Below are 19,626 nucleotides of genomic sequence, written 5' to 3'. Positions count from 1 at the left end.
TACAATCTTCATATCAAGAAAGTCATTAATAGCTTGACCAGACGAATATGAAGAATTCAGGTCAAATTCCACTTGAACTGTTAAGAAACAGATCTTTATAACTCTCATTGTATACACCGCTGCTCTCCCCTCCTCCCCCTTCTACCTCCCCGTCTTTTTCCTGTCTTATCGAAATACAGCGTAATCTGAAAGTTCATGGACGTCCAGGGGATTCTTTTCTGATTAAAAATGCAGCGCAAAGGACATTGGGACCGCTGACGCGTTCTCTCCGTTGCAGCTTTTCAGCGAAATGGCAGCCTGGTGCTCGGCCACTGAAAGCCTGTCCCTGCAAGGTAAGGCTGATTTCGCTGGCGGAAGGGACAGGCGGAATGAATCCAATTCACAACCATTCCGTAGCCGCAGCCGAGGCCAGTGGGATTGGAACACACACTCGCTCACCTCTAGTCGCTTTCTTTTGCTGCTCTCGAAGCGACGGCTGACGCCAACAAGCGTGTGCCTGGGTATGTCACGTGCGTATCGGACATTTAAGACTTGCGTCCTGCAAGAAATTATGTTGTGACAGCCGAAATGAATTAAATTACAATTATTAAATTACTAATACTATTCACTATTATATTAAATTAATATAAATAATAATAATTTGTGTTCTGACATCTATTTTAAATCGTTCAACATGCACATGCATGCGTAAGGTCCGCATGTTGCGAAACTTCCCTGGTCAGAGCGCGCATGTCTGGAAGGAGCATGGGACCATGCGACGCCGAAGTAATAGCTGCAACTCGACGGCTTCTCATTGATGGCAAGGAGAGGTCCTGCGAATTAACGCAGCCGTTTCATCAAGACATGCATGCATTCCTGCTCCTGACAGAGGTAGCTTGGTCTGCGAACTTGCAACAAAGGGTTGCACCCACGCACACTTATCCATACCACACAGAACTGTCGAATTCGTTCAAAACAGCATTATGTTCAGTCTTGGTCTCCTGAGCAAATGGCATGTGGTTCACTGCTTTCTCTGCAGGGCTCATCTGGAACACGGTTTAGAGAAACTGCTGATGGCTTGCTCGAAAACGTTGAAAGTGCTTACAGTGGTCGGCTGTGACAACCTGCTGACGGACAGGCAAGTTCATGGCGCAGAAAACTGGTATGCCTTCATCGTGCAGTGAGTGACGCGACATCCCTCAATCGCGTCAAAGAATCTGCTGTAGTAATTGCGTGAGATTAATGCCTCACTGCCTATTCTACTTGGCGGGGGGATTTGCATCAAGTTGAGTTGGTTAACAACACTCGTGATGTCTTGCGCATGGAGAAGTTTGAGAAGTGCACGTCAGGAGTAACATGCAGTTGCTGCGACTTAAAATACAACAGGTAGATACATCAATAAGTGGTTGACAAAATGCAGCAAACCTGCTGGCAGCTGCAACGCAAAAAAAAAACACTTGTGACAAACATTTGTAGCGGAGAGGAAATATTCTTTCGAACGACCACCTGCAGCAAGTTTCAGTCCTTGAGCCAAAACACTGTACATTCGCCGCTTCCGCTATAGTGGAGGGCTTAGACCTTTCGCTAGAACATTCTGCTCGAATATTCAGCGCATAGACACTATGCACTAAAAGCATCATTATTTTCCTCGGTTCGCAGACTGGAAACGCCATAGTAAGGTTTTTAACTACTAAAGTTTTGCGCAAAAGCAGATCACGCCATAGACCAGACGGGAAACCGCCATGCCATCTTTCAGTTATACATCGACAGCTGCTAATGAGATGCACCCCCAGACTCACGACGTTGCAGTAGACGTCCGCACCGCAGGTGAAGTTTGTACGAAGGGCGCCTACTTTGGGCCATTGCTATCCCCGCTTCGCGTGGCCACTCTCACTAGGTTAGCAAATGTCACGTTTCGCTCTTTATTTCTCACGGCGTCAGCTCGATACTGCGAGAGAAAACTGAGACGTTCCCCCGCCAGCCAGAGGGACCGTCACTCACGTGTGCCTGAGCCATGTAAGTCACGTGCCCCAAGGGGCCCCACGTAGCCGTGTCGGTTCTTGAGTGCGTGAAATGAAGGCGGCAGAAGGTGGGCTGCGGTAACTGCTGCCGCTTCTTGCCTGGAGGAAAGGTGGACAGTGTGGGGAGTCTCAGCGTTAAAGAAACATGGACCAAATAGCCAACGCACACGTCGAATACGCGCCGCTTGTGTTTCCTCTGCAGAGCGCGGCCCTTAGGCGCCCGTTCCTGGCTTGCGCGTCGTGGTAGTTGTCGGTGCAACCGACAGAGCTATGGAAAAGCAGAGAGCACGGTGAAGAATGAAAGCAGGGCGATAACGAAGGGAGGGGCGAGAATTCGGGTTCACGGGTGGAAAAGAAAACCTCTCATGGCTCAATTTTTTGCTGGCTGTTTTATCCCACGGTACTCAATTTAAAATTTATTTCCGGACAAATATTAAGAGCTGGTGCCAGCAATTATACAAAAAAGAGAACGAGATACAGACCCACGCATGAGCCGTACGTGGCAGAAAAAGGCAGGCAAGCATTCGCTTTAGTCACGAATCGCAGCGAGGACTGCATGTCTTTTATTTATTTGCCTTGAAACATTAACCCTGATTATAACTCTGGTCCAAAGCAAAAAGTTCTCAAACTGACTTGACTCTAATGTGTGTATTAGTTTTGAGAAAATGAAACATTTATTCGTGAGAATATACTGAAATCTTTTCACTTTCGCTATATCTCTATGCGATTAAAGTGGAACCAAAACTACTTTTGCGAGCTGCGAGAGAAATTTGGCTCTGCTGGATCGGCAGCTTGCGCAAAGGTATAAGAACCAACGAACGATAGTTGTCCTTCTTCCAGACGACGATGTCGGAGCAGCGTTAACGACAGAAGTTGTATTGAGGAATACAAAAGTAAATAAGAAAAATAGTGCCTCAACCCGTGCCACTTGCGAGCAGCAGCCCACTGTAATAACAAAGGAATATGTCCCTGAGGGCAAACGGTATTTCGCACACCCAGCGGTGGAAATGAGGAAAGCTGTATATACTCGGGGTGTGCGAATATTCTAAATTTTGGAATGGCGAATAATATCCATCTATTTGATTCGCTGGACGAATAAAATAGAGCATGTTCAAATTTTTTTAATCGAATGCGTCCTCATGTTTTCGAATAGATTTTGAATAATTGACACAAAGTTCGAATAGGCCTCGCCGTAGTTTTTCTGTAATTTGTGGGGTTTAATGTCCCGAAGCGACACACGGTCTATGAAGGATCCCGTATAGTGTAAGGCTCCGGATTAATTTAGACCAGCTGGGGCGATTTAACCTGCGCTGACATCACAGAGCAAACGGGCGCCTTTTGCGTTCTGCCTCCATTGGAAAATGGCCGCCTCGGCCAGGTTTGAACCCAGGTCCTCAGGCTCAATGGTCGAGCGCCATAACCACTGAGCCACACAGCGGTGTGTCCGTATATGTTTTTTTTTACCATTGTTTAAAAAACAGGGCCAACTCCGGCGCCGCATAGCATGCTGGCGCGATTAGTCTGTGCAGGAGGGAGGGTTCTGCGCCGAGACGCGGTTCATTCGTGAATCATCATTCATAATGCCTTCAAGATTGGGCGTCGCGAACGGGCTCGGCCAGTTTCAGCAAGGCCTCTCTTCAAACCTTCATAACCGATGTCGAAGGCCATGGCTCAAACACTCCTCCCACTCATCAACTGTGACTTGGCGCTATTTTGGTCGCCGTAGTCATCAATGGGAAAAGTTGTTGCTTATTTAAGCAGCTATAGCTTCAATTGTACGACTTATAGCGCCACCGCTATAGCGCTTTACTGTTTCGAGTGGATATGCGTTCGTACCATCAGCGTCAAATGAAACGCGAACAAAACAACTGAAACGCGAGCACAAACAATCAAAATTATTAGCGGCTGGAAAGGAGATATACGCGTGGTCTATTAACACTTCCAAAGAGTGATCTTTACGCTTTCGATGCGAAAATCAGCAGCTCTAGTATTCAACCTCGCTAGTGCAGATTTGCAGTTTGTGTTTCAATTCTTTTGTTTGCGTCTCATTTGACGCTGATAATATATTTATTCGGTCATTAAGCAGCGAATAATCATACAAATATTCCATTATTATTCAATATTCTTGCACTATTAAGTTTGTATTTGATTCGGTCTCGAAAAAGTACTATTCGCACATCGCTAATGTTTACTATAGCGACCCACAGCAGAGAGAGCGGGCCTGGGGTGCTCCCCTGGTCTACTCTGCAAAGTAGCGGGTATGGGATGGTATTTGAGGAATGGAACGTTGGTCGTCAGGCTTGGGTTATGGTAGTTTGGGTTGGATTGGGGACAACTTGGGATTTCAAAATTGATCCGAATAGAGTCGAGCTCCTTTCAGACCCCCGCAGAAGGCGGACACTCGTTCTTCGCCTAATAGTGGCCCTCGGCCTTCAAGCGTACCTCCATACCACGGAATGCTCGCCGGGGCCTTCGACGCTCCGAGAAACGGTACCCTACAAAGGCAGGTTTATGGGGTACCCAAGCCCAAGCCAGGTTCGTGCACCCAGACCTTCCTCCACTGCTAGAGACCCGTACTCACACGGGGGACCCCTTTAGCGGTTTTCAGACCCAGCATTGACTGTGGTACTGCCCAAAATGCCCATGATGGCACCGTTCTCTGCTAGGAATCACTTTTAGGTCCTCATTTCTCTCCCACACCTAATAATAAGGACGCCCTTTTGGAATCGGTTCACTAAAAGGATGACGTTTTGCTACCTAGGATATATATGGTCCACGTGAGATTTTCTCCGGGCTTCCTAGCCGTTACTCGGTGTTTACATCTCTGACGTTCCCAAGTTTCGGGGCTTACTGACCCTCGGGGCTCACTACTAGACCTGTCCTTTTCGACAGTTCCAGCCAAAGCTGAGTTTCTCAGAACCCAGACTTGGCTCGTCCAGCCGCAAGGCACCGCGAGCTCTTCGAAATCGGAAATTATCGCACCGCTGCTTGGTTGTACGCCCTTCGTACTGAGGGGGTGATCCTTCGGCATGAGAAAATTTGGGTTTTTTTCAATTTTTGCTGTATTTTGATATGCTAGATTCGTACGAGCCCTGTGTGGACCCATCCAGACTTGCCAACAACCCCTGGCTGCATCCCGCTCACAAGGCCACAGAGAGAGCGCCGCCAAATCTCCTGTGGATTCGCAACCCCAACAGGATGAGCCGCGGCTGATACTGGCCCAATCACTGACGTTAATTGCTGACGGGAGGGAAGCCGAAACCGCCTGAACTCAGTCTCCATGAAGCGTTGAATCTGTTAAAAAGCATTAATGATCATTTTTGTTCCAATCGGTTACGCAGAACGTTTAGTGGCAGCGAAAGTAAAGGCCGCAAGTTTTATATTGCCACGGATCTGTGTACTGTTGTTCACGCTCAAAGCCGCCAGCACTGGGATTTATCATTTGCTTCTGACGCGAGATGCGACCTGACTTATCTGGAATGTTTGTAGTCATTCATATTTTTGTGGGTGCAGGCCAGCCCAATAAAGAGTTTCTTTTGGAAGCCGTTTTAGCCGATTTCTTGACTGCCAGACGGCCGTCTCCACTACGTGACAATGTCGGTCCTCTTTTAACTTATCCACGAATAGGTTATTAGAAAACATTCAGGGGGGCACTTTGTTCACTTAAAGGGCGGTGAGGCAGAAGCCTTTACACAGCGTGGTGTTGCTGTTTGTGTCACTGATGTGTGGTCAAGATGGTAATTACGTACACAATAGTTTGTGAATCTTAAATGCTGGAGACATTTGGGGGCGTTTGGGAGGCATCCGTCTGATTTGACGCCTTTCCGCAAACACTCTCCAGCTTCCTAGATAAGGAGAACTACATGTGCGTTGGCAGGAAGTAGCGTAGTCGTTAGCACGCTGGGCTGCCGAACGGAAGGATGGTGGTTCGGATCTCATCGTGCACAAAGATTTTTATTATTATCAATTTGAAGAGCGTAAAGGATGGACGGACGGACGCGAGCATGAGCCATTAAAGGCTGTCGCCTTAACTGAGCGGTTGGTCAGTGAGTGCACTTCTGGGGGCTTTTTACTGAATCTTAACGGGGTACCACGTTGCCGTCTTGCATGCAGGGTCCTGTGGCTGGCGAGCGCGTGCCCGTTCCTCGAGGCGGTGGCCTACGTAACTGCGTCCCACGTGACTCTCCCGGAGGCACTGTGGTCCCTGGGAGCAGGATGCAGACGCATCAAGGCGCTCGTCGTACCGCCCTTAGACCCGCAGTGAGTGCAATACGGTACCGACACGGAGATCAGGACACGCACTGGTGTTTTGGTTTCCCGACGACGTTCAAGGATACGCTATACGACAACGTCACTGTGTGTGTGGTATCGCGAAGCGTTATCAAAGCCACGTGACCACGTCGCCTCGGTCACGCTCTCTTCGTTTTCCCTTGCCCACTGTGATAATGTGGCTTATTAGAGCGCGTTGCGCCAACCACGGGCGCGCATTTTCTTCGTTTCCGTTATCACGGAATAAAGCCGTCCAATCTGAATTATGCTGCCTGCGTTGTCTAGCTTCAAACTCGACAATGTGCCATTCACACGACTCTGGTCACCACATCTGGCATGCCCAATGCAATGCCCAAGCGCGTGGTGGGGGTGGTGGTGGTGGTAGTCGTTTTTTTATTAAAATAATAGTAAAAAGGAAGGAAAAGATCTCTGCCAGCCCCGGCATCTGCCATTTATACTGGAGCACCTGAGCTGGGGCAGCGGAAATAAAGGATAGCAGGCAGAATTGAGAAATTAAATGAAAGAGGTGAGGGGACAGGAAGAGAGGATAGGAGGAGAAGTAATATATACAAACTATTTACACAATAAGAAATGTGTCTAGGTTGTGGGCGTGATTAGTTCATTTTAGAGGAATTAAAACATAAGCGCACAACACTGTGTTGGCTACTACTGGAGTGGGGTGTCCAGTTATTAATCGTTCAAGGTAGAACTTGCGAAGCGTTCAGTCACTGCGTGTAACTACCTGAAATCAAAATTTAAATTAAAAATGAAATTAAAATTGGTTTTGGGGGAAAGGAAATGCCGCAGTATCTGTCTCACAAGCGCGTGACCTGGACTGACATTATCGCCCGCCGGGCGTCGGCCGCTGTGTCTGAGGCCATTCTAGGGTGGCTGCATGGCACACACTATCGTCGGCCGCTGTAAACACATCGGGCTGCATGGTCTTGGACCTAGCGGCCAACGTTCGCGGCAATAATATCAGTCCAGGCCACGAGCTCGGACACAAAGAGGAACTACAGGGCCTATCTACATCTGTTTGTCGGATAATTAGGTAATTACTGCATTAACTAACTGCTTAAGTTTTACGTCTCACCCATATCTTGATACTATAAGATTGAAAGGTACCGGCTCTATAGCCGCTGCGTGGTTTGAGGCGGTTGTCTTCATCTTCCGCAAGCTCGCTTCCCCGCACGTTTCTCGCGCTTGAAGCCGTCACAAACTCGAATCACGCTTCAAAAGCAGAAGAGTGGTGTCAGCACGTATTCACAGTGCTGACTGCTTCCTCAGAAATTCAAAAAAGGATGGCGCACTCTCCTTCTCTGGATAGGAAACTGGATAAAGTTGCGCCCTATTACGCCCACTTCACATGCAGTAGTTCCATTAGAAAGTTAGGGACAAATTATTCATTAGTGCCCATCTGGGCGCAGCCATACGGCGACAAAGTAAAGCTGCGAATCTTTCTCAGAATATTTGCAGTTGAAGAAAAACTAGTCCTGATATCCCAGGACCAAAGCCTGTCCGCGGCAGCCGCTTTACCGACCATCTGTCTGCTAGCAGCCCTGATTGGTGTAGCTGCTAGCTTTCCGAGAAAGCAGTATAGCTTTTCTTTATTTTCTTTACTTTGCTCAGGTGGATGATATATGAGTAATTACTCCCAAAGCGGAGACTACTCCACCCAAGCGAATTCCCCTCAACACACTGTACACGGTAGTTGAATGAGTTCTTCAAAATAGTTTAATCGGGCAGATAAATTTCTTATTTGATTCTTTTGCTTATACGATCTAATGTCCACCAAAACTCTACTTCGATAAATCACTTTCAACTTTGCGAAAGGAATATATAATGCTGCGAAGCTTTGTCATGTTTGTTTTTTTTTTTTCAATTTTCACGGCCTGCCTGCCGTCACCCCTACGTGACAATATTAGAGTGTACAGTCGAACCCGGATATATGAAACTCGAAAGGGATCGCAAAATGGATCAATATTTCAATATATAGAAAAAAACGACCAAATTTAAGCTCATCTGTAACCTACAGGCAAGAATATTTTGCACCCACGCTAGTGACAGGCTCTTTGCAGCGACTTGCCGCCTGCCGGCGGCATGCTGGCAGCGCCCCGCTCGCTGGGCGTTGGTGAGCCTAATTTGCTTCGCATCCGAGCTGCAGAGAGCGTTTATTAGGAACTAGGCGCTGCCTATCGAATTTTGTTACCAGTACACAATAAATAGAGTAACCGCTCATCAAAATTAATCTGCAGTTGGCTTCCGCACGTCTTCGGCAGCGAAGTACGCCAGGAGAGGGCCACCGTTAGGCTTCAGTAAGGTCGGCTTCCCCCCATCACAGCGATGCGGCGTGGAAAATGAGTGCAGGAGATGGAAGGCCACCCTCAACCCAATCCACATTCACCTGGTCACACGGTTTTACAGCGCTAGCGCTGCCAGCAGGTGCACAAGGCCGTGCAGCTAACCAGTCTCTGCGCGCAAGAAGTGTTCAAAGTGTGCCTTTAGGACAAGCGCGACACTTGCAGGGGCGTGGCGCGTAGTTCGATATACGAAATGGCCGGCGAAATTGTAGTTCGATATACTGCGTGACTTCCCTATCATTATATGCGGGATTTTCAAGAGAATAATGTGTGCGCTCTATTGATGCAAATCTTTGCAATGGTTATTTGTTTATTCCTCAAAGCTGCCCGCACGCATCTTTATCGCTTTGTGATGCAAGACGTGGCCAGATTTATCTCGAATGATCGCAGACGGGCGGAACAGATCCTACTTTGTTTAGGACTGTCGTGGTTACTGTGCACGTTTGCCTCGAAAGTTTTTTATGAGCACTAAATTTAGCCAGGCCGAGGGCGGTAGGCACGCTTGTTGCTATCGCCACCACCGAGTCGTTCATTTCTTTGTGGGCGCGAGTCAGCCCAATAAACTTTGTTTTGGAAGCCATTTTCGCTGTCTTCCTGAAGGATGGACTGCCGTCACCACCGAGTAATCCTATATAGACGATAATTAGAAATATCCGGATTCGACTTTAACACCTTGAAGAGCCATGTGTATTGACGTTCTTATAAACTTGATTCGCCTCTATCGTATCTTGTTTTCTGTTTTCGCGCCTTATGCGCGTAGGTAACCACTGCTTGCGGTGATGTTCTACTTGCAGAAAAAGGCAAGGCTACGCTGGCCATCGGGTCTGCCAGATGTTGGGAAAGTGCTGGCCTCAGCTGCAGGTCGCGTGCGTCGGCGGAAGGAGCCTTACGTTGGCCAGCGTCTGCTGCGTTCGTAAGCCCATTCATTTCGATTGTTTCTGACAAGGAAAACAAAGTAACATTTAGAAAAGAAATCAAGCTACCCTGGCGCAAACAATTCCGTGTCACCGAGCAAGCGCACAAACCGGCAGTCATACCTCTTTTAATTCGAAAACTTGCCATATGGCATAAACTAGGGCTGGCGGTATATTAGAGATAGTCGTGTAGTCTGTTCTCCTGCACGAACATGGGAAAGCTGCGGCTGTTATTTTGTCAGCAAGCCTCTCTTATGGCTGTAAGTCGAATTTCATGCAATATTCGTATACTTGAGGCATTTGTTTCTGCACACGTGCACAGCAGGTGAACCTCTGTCAGTTGGCAGCTGATATCTCTATGTTGGCTCTCAAGCCGCATTTTTGGGTAAAAGTCCCCTACGGCCAAATTTTAAAATTATTCTTGCTGCTTTCCCTGAACGCATACTCCACAGCACAACCACTTGCTCTGTGCTTGCGCAGTAGGCCGTCTCCAGCGGCTGCTGCGACGACGAGTTCACAATGGCAGAGCGAACAGTCTCTGCTGCACAGTACGGTTCCTTAATATTCCCTAGAGGGAAAGCTGGCGCCCCGCCTATGGGAGTTTTCATGGAGCTTCATCGAGACCACCTCAGCCACCATGGGCGCTCTAAGTATCATGGGACGGAGAGCTACCGACTGCAGAACCACAACTTTTGGCCAAATATTAATGAAAAAAAAACATTGTTCGATAATCAACTATGCCCTAAAATTCAATACCCCCTGTATAAATTGCAACTCGTTCATGATTAAACTGCGTGAAAGAAACAGGGACAAAGGCAGGAAAACACGTACACACGCAGCGCGCACTAAACACGTACACACACAGAGCGCACTGTGTTCTGCGTGTGTACGTGTTTTCCTGCCTTTGTCCCTGTTTCTTTCGCGCGGTTTAATCATGAACGAGAAGCACCAACTAGCCCGCCAGAAAACCCTTCTTAAATTGCAACAAACGAGCGGAAAAGTATCGAAGTGTAAACTTTGCCTAAAATAAGAGATGGCTTGCTCTCCTATTGGCAAAGTGTTGTGCACCACAAAAACCAATATTTAGAGCTTAACAGGCGCACTTATAAAAAGAAATGTTTAAAAAATGTTATGGCTTAAGCAATATAAGAGGTTTTAAATGACACTTCGGAAAACAGAAACCTTTTATTGGCGTCGCTGCTGTTGCGTTTTCGCTGCTATGACTTTTGCGCATTACTTTCGCACCGAAGTCGTCTGCGTGCGGGGCGCGTCGTGGACGGAATGGGGCATTTTAGTAACGCCACTCTGTGTTCCCGAAAAAATCCGACTGTCCCGCACCAAGTAGCTCACCGGCCTATTTTGATTTGAGCGTCCATGGTGGCTGAGGTGCAGCGCCGCCAGATTTCCCTCTATAGTTGATAGTAAGAAACTCTGTGCTGCAGTGCAGCTGCACTGAATACAATGGGTTGTTGCCAGACCAACCACTTGCTTTTTCTTTTCCAATTTGGACTCACATATTTCTATTATTAGGCGCATATTCCTGACACCAGACGCGTACAAGTGGCTGAGCCAAGGATCGGCTAGGAACGGCATGAAAATTACAGGGCTCCCTTCAGCGCTTCCTTGAGTTAAGGGAGAAAGGAGGTCTCTTCATATGATGTGCCAAGGAGTGCTCTGAAATTTATGTGAAGTGAACTAACTTGCTCCTGTCAAACTGTTAGCCTCGAGCTATGAAGCGCTACGGAAGAGCTCAACGAAAGCGTCTCTCCGTTGTTTCAGAGAACGGACATGAAACGCTACACATTGAAAGAGATTCTTCATCCTTTCTGAAGCGACGACGACCATTCGCCCCCGGAAACAATGTTTGGCCAGCGAAAACATTAGCTGCGGGACGAGGCAGTCCTGTGCGAAGCACCGTGCGTCAATACGTTTACGGCTTGATCACATTTTTTGCACGACGAACGCTGTTATGCGTGTCGTCGATGTTTTAATTCTTATCAAAGCCTGCTGCAAAAGCGGGTCACAATAAAACAGCCAGACATTGCACGAATAGTAGCAATACGTGCTATAAATCGTGACTGGGCTACACATACCCATCGCATGCTGCATGCTACATATAACCGACCTGTTTAGAAAGCTGAATCGGTTGTAGCGGTTGTCTAAGAAGAAACGAGCTACTAATTATCTCAGCTCCCATTTCATATGTGAGAGCATTCTTGCAAGTTGACTTTGTGAACCTCCTTCCCTACTTAGTGGTGCCTTCTAATTCCACCTAACGCCCATCTTTACTTGGGCGTTTGTTGACAGTTCACTTTTATAATGAGCATACATATACGCTTTTTGAAAGGACACTGAAGAAAGCATTTGCTTTGAATTATCACAGCGTGCGATAGCTGATGGCTGCTCAACGTAACCACGAGCCATACGAGACGATTTTTCCGCTTGTACTTCACAGCCTTTGGAAAACGCGTTTGTTGGACCGGAATGCTGAGCTCGTCGTTTTCCCCAGAGCGAATTCTGGCCAGACGGTGCTCAACTGAAGGACACTTACGATGAAAGTGAATTTCCGCCGGATTGGTTTCCGTTATTGATGTGTTGTCTTTGCCTGCCACCCTTCTAGCTGTGTTAGTCGTGTTTTCTGTCAAGTCGCTGCAGTGCGGCCACTAGCTGGCTACTTTGTAAACAACCTGTGTATATAAGGGTGTTTCACCTAAGAGTTTCCACAATGTCTAAAAGTAGGCTTTATGAGTTATAACAGCGCTTTTTTCGGCATAGCTTTGTCAGCGGTACAGTACGTCAGAATGCAGCTAAGATGTGCTAGCTAGCAGGCTGGCTAACTGATATTAAACAGTTAACTTTTTAGCTATTACTGTTAGGCTCCTTAATTACTGAAAGGCGTGTAGCCCATCGTAATTAATATCCATATCACTCTTTAGAATTTCGAAAACGTGGTTACGCTCCGCGCTGTGGTCCAACAAATTTTGGCTATTTCGATGAGGTATACGTGACCTGGAGAAGTTGCTTTGCCTGCAAGCTTCTCAAAATAGCATGTATTTTGGAGCGATGCAGCCAAAAATTGTTGCACAACAGCGCCGTGGGTAACCGCGTTTTCGAAAATATAAAAAGTGATATGGATATTACTTACGATGGACTGCACACGTCTCTCGATAATTTAAGGAGCCTAACGGTAATAGTTAAAAAGTTAACTAATCAATATTAGTTGACAAGCCTACTAGTTACACATTCTTGCTGTATTCTGATGTACTACTCCGCTGACAACATTTCATGCCGAAAAAAGCGCTCTTCTATCTCAAAAAGCTGATTTTTCAAAATTGTGTAATGTCTTCGGAATAAATTCTAGATTGGGCAGAAAGAACAGTCGTAGCAGTGGTCTATAGAGGGTAATGCGCCCGGCTCCCATCCGAAGCGGCAGTGGTTCAGTTCCCAACGAGGTCACGAAATTTTTATTTTTATCTGTTGTTGCTCGCTTCTGACGTCATTAGTCTTGAGAAGGATTAATGGCTGTGACAATGCAGTTAGCCTCCGAAAGGACGAACTTTCCGTCCAGTAAGGCGAAAAAACGCTTAAGGGCACAGGGTAAGCCCTATACTTCCCATGCATTTTAGGCCATGTTGAGGTACATGTTTCTCACTAACTAATAACAGTAGCCTAATAATACATATATCATTGTTTGCCAAATTTTGTGCTCTTATTACTGAACTAGAATATTTGAAATGTGTTGAAAACTCGATTTTTAATAAAATTTTTTCCGGTAGTACACAAATCTGGCCTTTCTTTGCGCATTTCAAAATTCATACCAGAATAACTGCTCAGTGAAATTGCTTAATTCTAGTTCAGTAGTTGGCAACACTTATGTAGATGATTGCAAAAAAAATCAGCCGTCTGTCTTTAAAGGCATTGGAAATAATGGTACCTTTGGAAGAAAAAACACTGTTTTGAGATAATAGAGCGTAAAAAGAAAAAAGATGTGAAAAACCATTTTTTATTCGCAGAAACGCCTCCATAGTAATTGGGTTAATAGCCCCCTGCTTCGTAGTCACTGTCGCCGTCATTTTTTCGCTTTTCGGCTGGTCGTTTTGATTGTCGGGCCTCTTTTGTAAGCTGTCGTGTTGCTCGGTCCGCAAAGTACATGCGCTTATGGTCAGCTTCCCTCAGCCACTTGATGGTGTTGCTCCCTGGGTTCAATCCGCACGCCTTCAAAACGTTGGCCCGTGCGATGCTACCATCATTAAATCAAAGAACAGCATCCAGTGTTGCCATCCGTAGGGTCCGAAGCCTAACAAACACATCCTTTGGCGCGCGTTCCCAAACAACATGGTTGAACGACTCATTTGCATTTTGAGTTCGCCCATGCAGGCACTTCTCTAGGAGCTCAGCCTTCGATAGCTCCCTATAAATGGGTTTGATAGCCTCCAAGACAGATGCAGGCAAACTCTCCTTGTGGAAAAATGGCTTGCCCTCTGACTGACTTCTGTTGAAGGCACACCACGTATCAGGTCCCTTTGGGCAAAGTCCATGGCATGGGTCATCGTCTGTGGCCGATAAGTGGAAGAAGGTTGCCCAAACGGCCTTTCGCATTTCATCCAGGTTTCCTACATTTCTTCTGATGGCCAAACCATAGTACGTCTGGAGCTTGTCTATTACTGCATCAGTCAGTCGGCCTCGGCCCGAGAGGCTCTTTCCATCAGAGAGTTTTCCTGCTTTGTTTCCTTTTTTTAGCCTTCGTAACCTTGTGCCCATCCTTTTTTGCACGTGCCCTATGCACTCAACCTTGGATATTTCAACGGAATCACCATATGGCATTTGTGCCTTCACAGCCATAAAAGCCTTGCTGTCACCATCCCCAAGGTATTTGACGTATCGAACGCCGTGAAGCTCCTCACTCCTGCCGAAAATTTTCAGTTCTCCTGCGACTTCCATTCCACCGCTGGTGCCTTGGTAGTTGCTTTGGCACACCTCTCTATGAAGGGGGTCACTGTTTGCACCCTTGATGCTGCACTTTGGACAACGTTTAGGCAAAACCTCCACATCCAGCACTTTCCCAGAGACTACACTGGTCGCAGAGACAATGCCGTTATTGGAAGTATGGCCTCGCTTCTGCCAGCTTCCATCAAGAGCAACAGCGATGTCTTTATCCCCCTCATTCAGCTGCACAGCTTCGTCAGCTGCCCTTTTCATCGACTCCTGAGCAGCAGCTTCGATGTGACCTAGAAGCTCTTGATTGTATTTCGCAAACTTTGTCGGCGGCTTAGGAAGGTTTAGCATAGCACAGAGTATATTTCCTGCAGCCATTCCCTTACCAATGGACCTCAAGGCATACACTAACCTGAGGTTGGCTTCATAGAGGTCAGAAGTAGTTTTCTTCGACGTCTCAAATCGTTGTGCGGAACTACACACTTCACAGTTCAAACTGTAAACGCTTGCAACACCTACCCGTTTTGTCACAATTTCGATGAGCTCAACACTTCCACCGCACTCTCTGCACACACAAATCTGTGTAATTGCGGCACAAATGCCGTCCATGTCCATTAAGGCATATTGGCTGCTGCTCTGTAGCACATCCTCTTTCTGGAAGCACAGAGAAAATCTTGAAAGCTTCGATGTCGAGGAGCTGGCGCGTTCGGCATTCGGGATCTCATTCGGTCGTGGACATCCGTTTGCTTTTTCACGATGAGCGTAGCGGTTGCCGTGAAATTCACGCCAGACGAAGGCCTTCTTTGCCCTGGGCATCTCAACTTATCAGCAGCAACCAACACCGGCACAATTTACAATACTGATCGAAAGGGATAGCACTCGGACGCGGCTGCATGAAGGTTGCAGAAACGTGGAAAAAACGTGCAAAGCGTCTCAGGATTGTCTTGGCTAAAAAAGAGGAGCTGTACAATACTTGCCAGACAATTTTTTATATGTAGCTGATTTTAGACAAGTTTTGAAATCAGGTGGTGGACTTTTTGGTTGAAAAAATTGACGTTAATCCTGAAAGGGGCGTGGCCGCTCACTACTTGGTTTCGGAAAAAGCGTTTTTCAGCCGTAAATATGGCTTTCTGAGGAAAGTGCGATCATGGAACATGTGTAGAAAGAATTGAACTTCTAAAATTCCAAAAGAAAAAAAAACGATTTTTTTCTAATTTTACCTTACCCTGTGCCCTTAAAGTGTAGACTGAAGCGCAACTCTCAATTCTTCTCTCAGCTAAAATTGCTCCCTTATTAAAATCTACCCCATATTGCGGGATTCTCTTAAACAATTGACCAAAACTGTTCTAACTTCGAGTTATTGATGAGTTCGCTCTCGCCCTACCACTTGCTAGCCATCCCGGTACGCTCAGTTCGTAGAGCGACTGATACGGTGAAGCGGTGGACCCGGGTTCGAACGCAGGACCAGGACGAATTTGTCTTCAACTGCGAAGTTTCTGTTGAAGCTGTATATATTTTCTTTTTAGAGCCGTAGCTGGGCTTAGGTGGACGCCAATGAGTAAGCTAGTACTCCCTTATTACAAGGGTATATTTTCCCGTTTACAATACATTGTCTCGATGGAAACAGGACAGTTTTAGGCAGCTTTCTCTTTTATCTCTGTGCACCCGCCGCGGTGGCTCAGGGATCTTGGGGTTCGGCTGTTAGTCCCACGGGGTCGAATCCCCGCCATGGCGGACGCATTTCGATGTAGGCGAAATGCATAAACAATCATGTGGTGCCAGTGCGTGTTAAAGAACCCCCGGTGGTGTAAATCAACCAGGAGTCCCTCTCGGCTGCTGCCCGCGTGAGAGGTGAATCCGGAGCAGGGACGGAGAAGTCGCGCACCGCCTCCCCACACCCATCCATCGGAATGCCGCTTAAGAAGCAACAGTGAGCATCGTATAATTTACTTTGTTGTCTCGTAGCACTCAAGCCCACATTCACGGAAGAAGCCTTTTGTCTTTATGGTCCTCTGGTCAACAGGGGCTGGCCACCTGACACGGTGGACAGCTCACATCGCAGGCTCACGTGACCAAGGTGGCAGGTTGGCCACCTGCATTATCGCTCTCAATGCCTCCGACGGCGACAACGCCGCACCTTATGCGGAACGGGAGCCGCGGCTGATGTCCAAGCATAGAAAGATTGTAATAAACATTGTGTCACACATGTACTGTACTTCATCCCCGCCATGCAAAGACACACAATTCACTCGATGTACCATTTTAATCACATAGTAATACCATGAATAACAAAGCGTAACCATGATAAACAATGCAAAGCAATGACCACACTGTGCTAGCGCACCGAATTCGCATTTGGCCTAACTGCTCAAATCAACCTTCATTTTTTTTATCCTCCGTACAGAACATCATGTTTCGAAGCAAACTATTTCTAAGGAGACAAATTTCGGGATTTTCGTTTTGTTAACACGTTAGTGATTGTAGCACTTCAAATTGACTTCATTTAAAACAGTTTGCACATTTCGTAAGATGTGCATGTATTTCCTCGCTCCTGGTAAATCCCGTGACGAGCTTACGGTTTACCCTTTCATGCGAGGAACTTTGTGTCAGTTTCGATACTTGGATTTTTTATTTGTTGCAGCTGCACCGTGATGATCGTGAACGCAATGCCCTCGTAGGCCCGTAAGCGTAAGCTGCCCTTCTGTCCTATTTTTTCGAGCTCCCTCTGTCTCTATCGCAGTGCGGTCCTGTGTGAACCTGGTGTCTTTCGAGATCGACAGAGGGCGTGAAATTGACGAGGCGTCCGCTGAAGCAATGGTGGAAGCTGGCCTGCAACGAATCGAGCGCCTGTACTTCACACACACCGTTATATCGCACAGAGCTGTCGTGATTCTGCAAGGTAATATGCCACGGCTGAAGTATACGGTTTTCAGTCATGAATTGCTCCTCAGCACTGTCTTGAAAGATATAACTTATGTTAGAGAAAGAAAAGCCTCATTTGCGGTTCAAATAACATGTTCTCCTACGTATACATGTGCTGTATAAGTGCTGTGACTCGATGCAAACAGCGATATGTCACCACAGCTGTTAAAAACGTGTCGCTATTCGCTGCTCCTCTTTGTTGGAACAATGCCATGTGTGTACCCAGACCTCAATTTATCTCTGCTCGGAGACTTGTATTTTTGCACTGCGCTTGTACCTACAAACAAAACCGAATTGACGCTTAACGCGAAGGGGCCTGCGGAGACGACAAAACGGAAATGCGGCTTTTCCGCAGCGATGTGGAAATCAGTTGCACATCCAGCCCTTCTCATTAAATGAGTAACACTGCGGTCTAAGTGTATATGAAGCTAAAAATAGGAGTGTAAATGGTCGGGGAGCCTCTCCTACGGAAAATGAACAGCGAATGTGCGTGAAAAAAAATTTGCTGCGGCGTCAAAGATCAGTGAAACTATAAGGCTAACGGGCAGAAGTTCTGGCAGCGAACTACACTACGAAGGCATACCTGACATGCGCTATGGTTCCTTGTGTGACCTCTAATTTTGCTTCCTGCAGGTGCTTGCCCAAGAATGAAACAAACCAGCATCATACTGCACGGACGAGACTTTGGCTGTGCGTCGGCATTGAACAACTGTGTGGCTAGCTTAAAGGTGTGGACAAAACCGGTCCAATTTGCTGTGCATGCTAAAGATTACACCACTGCAAGAATTAGTACAACGATCTCGCTTGCCACTTTTCAGGTGCTGCAACGAACGAAGCCGTTCGACATTATGCTCAGACTTGTACTCGCCGATGAATAGGGCGGCCTCGTCGGATATAACGCCTGAAGCGAATGACTTGGGTGTTGAAAACGTGTACGCATTTTAGACGTGTAAAACCTTTTTTCTTTCACCCGCTGAAGACACGGATGCCCTCTGGTTGCTGGAAATACGTGACTCGATGAGGGCTTCATTATGCCGGGCTATGCTAGTGAGGTCCTGTCTGGCCAGTCCGGTCACGAGGTCGGCCGCCTGCAGCCTGGCGCCGATATGGCACAGAGAGCGCCATGACGCGGCAGTGAATGTCCGACATGCACCAGGACGAAGGCCTGTAAGCTTTCGCTGGCGCAGCGCAGAATGCGCAGAAAACAAGCATCAGGCGCAACTGCAGTTCATCCCAGTAGAGGTCGTTGGATGCCTCGGCCACGTGCGAGACGCCTTGAAGCGCATTGGGTCGCGTTTGCACTCACGCTCCGCTGACTCAACTGCCACAGCCCCGAATGTGGGGCCACGAAACAGCCTTCGTTGATTGAGCTGCTTCGTCGTCTCGGAAGCCCTCCCTTGTGTTGTCACTGAACCTAGAGGGACAAACCCGACGCAGCTGACGCGGTATACGGGCAACGCTCGCAGTCACCGGCCACGGAGCAAGAGAGACCGGAGTACATGCAGGATCTGCTGAAGCTGATACGAACGCTTGGGCGAACTGCAGTTTCGTGGCATGTTGTTTAGGTTGCATGGTGTCTCTGTTCTCGTTGATACTGCCGCCAACCACACTGGCCGGTTAATTAAAAAAAAATCTTCTGCAACAGCGGGCTGCCGTGGGCGCTTTGCTTAGATGTTGTTAGCACTTCAAAAGATGGCACATAACCACACTGGGAATCGGCCAAGAATCGGGAGGCAGTTGTTGCTATACACCTGTACCCGACCCGCACCGCCAGAACGCACAACGGGCTACATAATAAAGGCAAAAGAAAAGCACTCAGGAGAACACCGAAGACGTCGCAGAGCTGTTGTCTTCGCGTGCTCTAGCGTGCATTTTGCTGAGATTGCATGGCAAAGTAAACCTCTTTCTCTTTCTTCCCTTTAGCAATTAAGCTCATGAAGAGTGCCAAGGAAGAAATGTGCATGCCTGTGGATTTTTTTTTCTGAAGAAATAATGGCGCAGAAAAACACTCACGAAAACGGCGAGAAAAACAAAGAACACACACTAACTCTCATTAGTCTTTATTTGCAGCCAGGCCAACCTATATATACGGGGAAACAAAGAAAACCAAGACATGCACAGTGCTGAATAACATACAGTGACAAGCCACGTAAACATAAAAAATCCCGGAACACGTTCAAGAAACTTGACTTCTGCCCTCAAGAGCTTGACAGACGTATCGCTCCT

At 47.3% G+C, this 19,626-nt stretch overlaps 1 protein-coding gene across 1 annotated transcript; it reads left to right on the top strand.

Annotated features, from left to right (window-relative positions):
* Nucleotides 1–5,893: 5,893 nt before the first annotated feature.
* Nucleotides 5,894–18,278, top strand: LOC144095598 (F-box only protein 41-like). Its single transcript, XM_077629296.1, has 5 exons — nt 5,894–6,260; nt 9,424–9,542; nt 17,219–17,377; nt 18,034–18,128; nt 18,219–18,278. Exons 2-5 carry the CDS (start codon nt 9,461–9,463, stop codon nt 18,276–18,278), a joined length of 396 nt encoding a protein of 131 aa, XP_077485422.1. The 5' UTR covers nt 5,894–6,260; nt 9,424–9,460.
* The last annotated feature ends 1,348 nt before the right edge of the window (nt 18,279–19,626 follow it).

Source organism: Amblyomma americanum, chromosome 1 (assembly GCF_052857255.1).
Source record: "Amblyomma americanum isolate KBUSLIRL-KWMA chromosome 1, ASM5285725v1, whole genome shotgun sequence".
Classification (NCBI taxonomy): Eukaryota; Metazoa; Arthropoda; class Arachnida; order Ixodida; family Ixodidae; genus Amblyomma; species Amblyomma americanum.
The sequence above is the reverse complement of the archived record's forward strand: the minus strand, read 5'-3'. Positions and strand labels throughout refer to the sequence as shown.

Excerpts from the sequence above, each read along its gene's own strand:
- LOC144095598 (XM_077629296.1), top strand. The coding sequence starts at position 9,461 with ATGTTGGGAAAGTGCTGGCCTCAGCTGCAGGTCGCGTGCGTCGGCGGA. Across the intron at positions 9,543-17,218 it reads GGCCAGCGTCTGCTGCGTTC|TGCGGTCCTGTGTGAACCTG; the intron begins GTAAGCCCATTC and ends TCTCTATCGCAG. Across the intron at positions 17,378-18,033 it reads AGCTGTCGTGATTCTGCAAG|GTGCTTGCCCAAGAATGAAA; the intron begins GTAATATGCCAC and ends TGCTTCCTGCAG.